This window comes from Meriones unguiculatus, chromosome 16 (assembly GCF_030254825.1).
Source record: "Meriones unguiculatus strain TT.TT164.6M chromosome 16, Bangor_MerUng_6.1, whole genome shotgun sequence".
Classification (NCBI taxonomy): Eukaryota; Metazoa; Chordata; class Mammalia; order Rodentia; family Muridae; genus Meriones; species Meriones unguiculatus.
In genome coordinates this window covers 30,850,821-30,859,996 of record NC_083363.1, presented here as the reverse complement: position 1 = coordinate 30,859,996, position 9,176 = coordinate 30,850,821, and the positions used below count along the sequence as shown (strand labels likewise).

At 50.8% G+C, this 9,176-nt stretch overlaps 1 protein-coding gene across 1 annotated transcript; it reads right to left on the bottom strand.

The window, feature by feature from the left end:
* Positions 1-1,611: 1,611 nt before the first annotated feature.
* On the bottom strand, positions 1,612-8,158 carry Treml1 (triggering receptor expressed on myeloid cells like 1). The gene is made up of 6 exons (XM_060369610.1): positions 7,990-8,158; positions 7,500-7,832; positions 3,826-3,964; positions 3,177-3,262; positions 2,683-2,735; positions 1,612-2,159 (listed from the first exon to the last, which is right to left on the bottom strand). The coding sequence occupies exons 1-6, from the start codon at positions 8,099-8,101 to the stop codon at positions 1,854-1,856; spliced, it is 1,029 nt and encodes a 342-aa protein (XP_060225593.1). The 5' UTR covers positions 8,102-8,158; the 3' UTR covers positions 1,612-1,853.
* Between the last annotated feature and the right edge of the window lie 1,018 nt (positions 8,159-9,176).

Below are 9,176 nucleotides of genomic sequence, written 5' to 3'. Positions count from 1 at the left end.
GATTGAGAATCCTGAGTTTTGGTCCTTGCTCAGACTAGTGGCATATACAAGGCTCTCAGGATGCTGGGCAGCTTCCGGTCAGCCCTAGAGTCACAAAGGAAGCAGCCAGCATTCTTTCTTCTCCCCTTTTCATATGTGTATAGTAGGGGTGTTCATTCACACACACACACACACACACACACATGCCTGTGTGTGCATGCATGTAGAGACCTGAGGTTGATGCTAGAAATCACCTTCCATCTTTCTTCCACCTTATTAATTGAAGACGGGCATCTCAACCAAACCTAGCTTAACAGCATGGCTAGTCTTGATAGCCAACTTGTTCTCTCTACTTCTAAATCTGGGATCATAAGGGAACATCATTCCACTCAGCATTTCCGTGGGTTCTGGGAATCCAGATGCTAGTCCCCACGCTTGCATGGCTAAGGCATAAGCACCCAGCCATCTCCCCCAGGATCACAGCTTGAGACATTTGGTAGGAGGTGCTCAGGATGCCCTGCCAGAGTAGAGTGACATTACTACGTTTTCAAAGCCTAATGACACTGGCATGACCTCTCTTCTGAGGTGCCCTTTCTATCTGCACCCCATCACTGTCACAGTACTGGGGACCCAAGCCTTCATCCCTCCTCCCTTGAATCCCTTATCCCAGTTCAAGCAAATCTTTTCCAGTCAGTTTCAGAAGAAATTCCTCAGGGATATTAGACATCCTTCTGCCTCTAGCCTGGGGTCTGCCTTACATTTACATTTGACTGTAGCCACACCCCTTCCCTCTCCCTTTTCCTCCCTGGGCTCTACCAAGGCCAAAGGGAACAGAGCTGCCCATGGCTACATCGCTAAGAAAACCAGCTTTGGTGAGATTAAAGTCTGAGAAGCTCTTTCACCCACAGTGTTTGGTTTCACCCACAATGCTAAGTCTCTTCTGAGAGGGAATGTGGTGTCTGTTTCCATTCCTGTCCTTCTTCCTGTCTCTTTGTGGTCTTATCTCCTACACTGCATCTGTCCCAAGTCTCCTTTAACTTATCAGTCACTACCCACTCCCTGTGAGCCCCTCACACCCACCCGCAGCCCATTAAATGCTGCTGCTAATCAAAGGTAACTTGCTCACAAGGTACAGAGCAGAAGAACTTCCTAGACTCAAGCCTGTGCTCTCAGGCATCCTGACAGGGGCAGGAAGTACTTTTGAGCAAGTCCTCCCTATCTCTCTGTTGCGCAGTGCTCTGACCAGGAGAAACGCCCCTTCCTCAATGGCAGTGCAGGCTCCAGACCAGACCCATCCATAAACCACGTGACGAGTGAAACAGGCTTTGTCTTGCCCACACACCCATTAGGTTTATCTTGCCCACTCAGCTGTTAGGAGTCCACACATGGGTCTGTCAATAAAGTCCTTGCTGTGTAAACTTGAGGATCTGAGTTCAGTTCCCCAACATCCAGATTAAAAAGCCAGATGGCACAGCAGATGCTGGTAGTCCAAGCTCTGGGAAGGTGGAGAAAGGAAGACCCTTAGGGCTTTCTGGTCAACAAGCCCCGCTGAACCAGCCCCAGCAGTGAAAGACCTTGTTTCAAAAAGTAAGGAGAGTGACATTGACATGCACACACATACACAAAGCACTTATACATCCTCAAAGTTTATTTGGCCTAATATCAGTAGAACCAGCACCAGGAAGCAGCAAAAGAGTTCTTCCCCAAACACCTCAGTCAGATCTGACTTCCTACGTCCACTACACCAAGACACGAGATCAGAGCCCCAGGTCACCCGCTGCTGGCATACTCTGGGCATAAAAGGCAGAGCTACTTGGATGGCTACAGAGAATTCCCCAGGGGTGATCCCAAGAGTCTGTATTAAGGTCTATTATTTAGCTGGGTGGGGTTTGGCTCTTTGCGAGATCCTGAACTGGCTCACGGGGAGTTCCTTCACCCTTGTCCCCTCCCCGGAAGACAACTGTGGCATATGTCACAGGTTTGGAGGACACCAGAACCTTAGGTGGCAGAGAGGGTTGTGGAGGTGGGGCTGGGGGCTTCCCTGGTGGAGGATCAAGAGAAAAGCCCGTGTAGGTGGCGTCAAAGGGAGGTGGCGAGTCGAGCCTCACATACGGTATGTCTGTGGGCAGCCCGGCAGCCAGTCCAGGGTCACTGCTGTGGTGGGCTGCTGAGGAGGGGTCCTGGAAGGAAAGCAGGCGAGTCACACAAAAGCGTGCCTGAGTTTCCGGATCTGCTGTAACAATCCCAGTATGTCAAAGGGACAAGAGGGCATTGCTTTGGCCAGGTATGGTGGCGTGCGCACATGCACGAATACACACACATTTAATCCCTACACTCAAGGGTTCAAGTTCAGCCTGGTCTACGTAGTGAGTTCCAAACTGGCCGATGGTACCTAGTGAGTTCCAGGACTGACTGGTGGTGCACGCCTTTAACAGCAGCACTCAGGGAGGCAAAGGCAGGTGGCTCTCCATGAATTTGAGGCCAGCCTGGTCTACATAGTAAGTTGTAGGCCAGCCAAGTATAAAGAGACCCTGCCTCATTGTCAAAAAAAAAAGTGGCATGGGGGACTTTGAAGAGATCCTAACCCCCATGGTACTCCCCAAATATAAACAGGACAGAGGGTCTGGACCATGATGGGTCTGTAGATTATTTCCACCTACTCAGCAGTGTGACGGGTGAGGAGAGCCTGCAGAGGTCTCTTACCATGCTTGAAACTCCACTGCTCTGGGACCGGCCACAGACACCAAGCTTGCTCCCTGGCAACACAGAACGGCAGTCTAGTTGCTTGCAGAGTAGCTCCAAGCCTTCCAAAGCCTCTAAAACCTTCACTAGCACAGAACTGTTTTCCCCACTCCCATCTCTAAGCCTATACCCCTTCACCTCTGCACCCCACAAGCCTGCCTTGGCTCCCTGACCGTTTTCTGCTTCTCCAGCTGCCTTGACACCTAAACCTGCCACCCGGAACTTGCTCCTTCCTTCCATCCTTTCTCCTCCACTCACCACTCACCACTCTTCACTGTCTCTCCCCAGGGCCTGCCCTAACTGGGTCCCCTCTTCTGCTCTCCCTATCAGCCACTGGAATTCCACTCTATGGAGAACTCATTCATCTAAGGACTAGCAAGGTCTTTCCTGTGGGAAACACGCCTAGACTCCTAGCCTCGTCTCCAAAACTGAGCTGCTGGAGTACATGGACCTACCTTTCTTTCTGGCCATCACAGCAAACAGCACCACAGCCACCACCAGCAGGCCCAGTAGTAGCACAGCACCCCAGACCAGGGAAATACTGGGAGACAGAAAGAGATAGGCTGGTTGAGCCCTGAGCCCTCAGGGAAGCTGCAGATTAAGAGCCCTGGAGTAGTGGAGAAAACTGCCACTTTCTTTAGGAAGCAAAATTGAGAGCAGATGGAATGGAGGGAGGAAGGCAGATCCAGACGGGGGAGAGGAGAGACACATTTTCACGGTGTCTTTGATGGAATCTGCCACAGTGAAGGGACAGTTGCCGAAATGCATGGAGTCTGTCTGCTGAAGAGACGTTCCCCAGCAGTGGAATGAGTTAGCAGGGTACCCCATTTGATTTGAGGTGATTTTTTAAATTTTGTTTGTTTAGGTATGTGAGAACATACATGTACATGCATGCAGGTGACTGCACACTCCTGGGGAGAGCATCAGATCCCCTGGAGCCGGAGTCACAGGCTGCTTCAACCGTTGGGGATGAACTCCATCCTCTGTAGGAGCACGTGCTCATTATCGCTGAGCCACCTCCCCAGCCCTCCACTGGATTCACAACACAGCTCAAAACCAGTGTATGTTTAGTGCCCAGTTCCTTCCACACCGCTGTCTTCACACCTGTTCTCACGCCGTCTGAACTCGGGAGGACTTGCACTCCCAGAAGAGTCCAAGGAAGGGTCCTCGGGCAGACTTCCGTTTCTGTAGGTCTCTTTCTCTTCCTCTTCCTCCACGTCCTGTCCTTCTCCTGGGCTAGGAACTGAGGCAGAAGGAAACATTTAGCAGTGCACAACATTGTGGAGCAGCTTCCACTGCCTGTTAAGATCTGAAGAACTAGGGAAAGGCAGCTAAGGGAAGAGAGGCCCGAGGAAGGCAGACTGACTGGGAACATCCCTTCCTTCACTCTCTGAGTTAGGAAATGGCTTCCACTCTTTACATCTCTGTCTGGTTGTGAGCACAGCCATTTCCCCCTCTGCCACCAGCTCCTATCCACAGCCCCCTGCTTTTCTTCATCTCTGCCAGCTCCATGACCCATATGAGAATCCCTCCAGGTCACTCACAGTATGTCTGACCATCAGTGTATGATCTGTTTGCGTTTCCTTATCATGCCAGAATAGATTTTTTTTCCTAAAGTTATGTGGTAGGGGGGTTGTTTTTATGTTTTGTTTGTTAAAATTATTTTATTTTATGTGCATTAGTGTGTCAGATCCCTTGGAATTGGCATTACAGACAGTTGTGAGCTGCCATGTGGGTGCTGGGGATTGAACCCTGATCCTTTGGAAGAACAGATGGTCCTCTTAACCACGGAGCCATCTCTCCAGCCCTCCCCCCAGGATAGATTCTATTACTGTCACCCTCACAGTACTGTCACAGCTTCATCACCCTCAACACCAACCTTGCTCGTTGACTATCATGGCTCTCCACTGAGGGCCTCCTCCCATGTACCTGTAGCCCTGTGAGCCCGTCTTCAGGCTGATAGGATCTCATCCTGAGCTCTGCCCTCAGATTTAAGGGGATTCTGGCTCAGCACTAATGGGAGGCAAGATTCAGTGACCTTTCTGAAAACCCAGCTATTGCCTGAACTCCAATGTGCTAAGTCCTCTGTCATCCCTACAATGTCATGGACTCTAACTGTCTGGAGCTGTAAGTGCCCCCCCCCCATTTTTTTTTTCCATAAGCCGCTCTCTCATCACACCAATAGAAAACCAGCTGAGCTACTCTCTGAAAGTAAATGCTTGCCTAAGGGACTGGCCATTCTCTCCCTGGACACCATACTCTGCCGACCTGCCTGGGTACCCCTTTCATGCAGTGCCTGCCCCACGGCAATAAGGGGATCTCCAGGTACTTGCCCCCTCCCTCTCTTCCCTCCTCCCCTCTTCTCAGCCAGACTGGTATTATTGCAATCTGTCTTTTAGGGGGTTAGAAGCTGGAGTTACACCAGGCACAGTGGAGTATGCCTGTGATCCTAACATTTGGGAGGCAGTGAGAGAGGGTCTTTCCAGTTTGAGGCCATTGAGGTTGATGTTTCGAGCTTTGGGTTAGTTGGGATTACACAGACCATGTCTTTGAAAGTAAAAAGGGACAGGGGAGATGGCTCAGTGGGTGAAGAGCCTGCCGTCGAAGCACGGAGACCTGAATTTGGATCCCTAGCACCTGTGTACAAGCCAGGTATAAAGCGCATGTCTGTAATCCCAGCCCAGGGACAGGATATAGATGGACACAGGAATGATCCCTGAAACTCATCAATCAGCCAGCCTAGCAGAGTCCCAGGTTCAGTGTCTTCAAAAATAAAGTGGAGAGTGAGACACCCAACATTGACCTTTGTCCTCCACAGGCACCCATGTACACACCCACAAGAACGTGTGTGGAGACCCTAGATGCCCAAAAAAGAGGGAAAAAAAAAGTGAAACAAGACAAAACCCAGAATTACTAGACTGTGTAAAACGACAGCCGTGGGCCAGGAAGATGATGTGGCAAGTACAGGGCCTTACTGCCAAGCCTGATGGTCTGAGTTTGAACCCCAGAATCCACACAGTGAAGGAGAGGATCAGCTCTCACCAGCTGTCCTCTTACCTCACACGTGCACTGTGGCACGCGCACATGCACACACACGTGAGAGAGAAAGAGACAGAGACTGAAACAGAGAGACAGAGAGAACTGCAAATTTTACAGTACTAGTCATGGAGTGAAAGTGAGGGCGAATCCAGTGATCCACTATTCTTACTTGCCCAGCAAAACCAAAGAAAGAAGAATGACTTTATCATCAGGATTAAGACACAAGCCGTAGGTCACAAAAGATGAAAGGCGCCACTATCTAGAAAAACATCAGTCACCTCCAGCCTTCCCCCTCCAGAGCAGGTTTTTGTAGCACTCGATTTCATTTGTTTGTTTGGTTGGTTTTGGTTTGGGATTTTTCTAAGACAGGGTCTCTCTCTGTGTACCCTTGGCTATCCTGCAAACTCCCTCTGTAGGCCAGGCTGACCTCGAACTCACAGAGATCCGCCTGCCTCTGCCTCCCAAGTGCTGGGATTAAAGGCATGCGCCACCACTGCTTGGCTAGCACAGTTTTTAAATTCATTTTTTATTATTTTATGTTATGTGTCCATATAGGTGTACACCATGTGTGTACCCGGTGCCCAAGGAGGCCAGACGAGGACATCAGATCCCCTAGAACTGGAGTTTCCGAAGATTGTGAGCTGCCCTGTGGGTGCTGGGAATCAAATCTTGCTCCTCTGGAAGAGCAGCCAGTGCTTTTGACCACTGAGCCATATCTCCAGACCTCTAGCATCCTACTTTTAAATTACATTTTTATTCTAATAAATACCTAGAAAGATGTGACCTGAAAAGCAATATGCTTTCTATATTAAGATTGCTCCATGAACTTAAACATTAATGTATTTAATATTAATAGATAAATATTAGATTTAAACATTTTTAATTTTTTAAAAAAGTTCCCCCAGTTTTAAAAACTGGATGCAATCAGGCACAGCATTTCACACCTATAATAGTCGCATTCAGGAGGCTGAGGCAGGAGGATCCTGAGTTTGAGGCCAGCTTGGACTACATAAATGGGTCCCATACCAGTCTGGGCTACACAGTGAAACTTCTGAAGACGAAAAACAAATCCTGAATGAGTTGAAGTCCAGTCCCACCTGTAGGTCAGGCCCTTACTAAACTCTGTTAAGATAGACTTTAAGTCATTCAAGGAAGGCAGGGCTGGGGAAATGGCTCAATGGGCAAGCATAAGGTCTTGAGTTCAAATCCCCAATACCCATTAAAAATGCTGACTGTGAAACCCCAGTGCTGGGGGCTAGAGAAAGGCACATCCTTATATGGCTAACCAGTCTTTCCAAAATGGCGGACTTCCGGGTGAGCGACAGATACTGTCTCAAGGTGGAGAGACTTAGAGCAGGACTCATTCTCTGGGGCTGTACAGGTGTTGCATGGGCACATAGACCTACACACACACACACACACACACACACACACACACACACGCTGGAAGGCACAAAAAAGAATTTCTGTTAACACGATCGAACTTCAAATAAAGTAAAGATAATCAGCTTGGGAGAGTTAGAGGAAGACACAAGGACCCCCGAAAGCTGCTGCGAGGGAGAGAGGAAGGGGCTGCTGCCCAGCGGGTTATCTGCTTCCCAAACGCTTCCGCTGCCACTCAGCCCCGCAGAACCCTCAAAAGATAGCTCACCCCAACGCCTTCCTAGTTGGCCCCAGGCCCCAGGGCCCCGCGAGTCCCCGTCACAGGTCACCCTGACCCCAGCTTGAGACAAACTCACCCGGTGGCAGCACCAGCAGGGAGACCCTGTGCAGGGTCTGCGGCCCTGCGGCTCCCTCCACCACGCAGCCGTACTCCCCCGTGTCTTCCTCCTGCAGGGTCACCATCTCCACCTGCAGGAGCCCCCCACCCAGGTCAGTGAGGAATATGCGTCCGCTCCCGGGAGCCCTTCGGTCCACGGCTGATGTCACCAGCGGCTGGCAGGCTTCCTGCGAGAACCGGCACCACACCTTGCGAGCCCTCACGTCCTGGAGCCGGTAGTGGCACTGCACCAGAATGGCCGACCCCACTGGAGCTTGTAGCACCTCGGGATGGCTGTCCGCTGAGCCCTGGCCTGGGGAAGGAAGAGAGGTGGGAGCGAGGGTTGGATGGCAGCAGGCAAGGCCCCTAGCCCACCGTCTGACATAGTGGTGTGGGGCTCCAGAGGGGAAGCTGTGGCGTCTGTGGTACTTCTGGCTGGTGAGGGAGGTGTGGTTCCGTCTGCAGCTTACCTGCCAGTCCCAGGAGCAGCAGCAACAGGTAGCAGCCCATGGCTGGGCAGATGTCAGTTCTGAGGGTGGCCTCCTCACTGATCCTGCAGGCCCCCCGGGGAGCAGGAAACATCTGTGTCACACAGTCACATGGGCTCTCCAGCAGCCAGGGGGGCCGACACGGTTACACTGGGTGGGAATCTCCAGGACTGGGGGCAGGGAGCGTCTCCAAGGCTTGCTTGGCTCAGAGCTCAGAAGATCCTGAGAGACGAGAAGACATGTGGGAGAGAGGTTGGAAGGAGGGGTTTTGACTTCCCCACCGAGGGAATGGGGAGAGGACCCAGCTGTGGGAGGGCAGAAGGATAAATCTTCAGTCTCCCAAACACAGATCTGAAGAAACAGCCACGAAGGAGGAAACTCATCCTTCTATGTGGCCCAAGGCCATCTTATTCTCAAGTCTTCATGGGAGACTCCCTCATCCTGGCTCTACCCAGCTCCCAGGAGACCCTCACTCCCTCACTACAACCTCTTCCCTGGAAACCCACTGGACCTGCCTTTGCCTATGTCTTACCTGGATTCAGTAGACCCTTTCTTTCAAACCCACCCTCCTCAATTCGAGGGAACGTGGTTTTCTTCAGGGTGGGTGCGTCCTATTCTTTCCTCTCTTGCTGTTCTGAAACCCCATCATCCCTTGGCCTGAATCCTTGCTTCCTTAGGTATGCTTCCTGTTTTCCTAACTTTTCTTTCTTAATGTTCATCTCTTTATCCATGGCATTTTGGCTTCTAGGAAACTTCTTCTTCCCTCTCCTCTATTATCTTCATTCTTCATTTTCCTTTTGGAGACAAAGTCTCATGTGGCCCAGGCTGGCCTCAAATTTGTTACCTAGCCAAGGGTGATCTTGAACTTCTAATCCTCTGAGTGCTGGAATTCCAGACTTAGGTCACCACCTGGGTTTATGTGCTGCTGGGATGGAACCCAGGGCTGCATTGCATGCCAAGCAGGCACACTGCCAATGGAGCGGCATCACCAACTTTTTTTTGTCTTTTTTTAATTTTTATTTTTTTATATTAATTACAGTTTATTTACTTTGTATCCCGGCTGTAGCTCCCTCTCTCATTCCCTCCCAATCCCACCCTCCATCCCTCATCTCCTCCCTGCCCCTCTCTAAATCCACTAATAGGGGAGGTCCTTCTCCCCTTCCATCTGA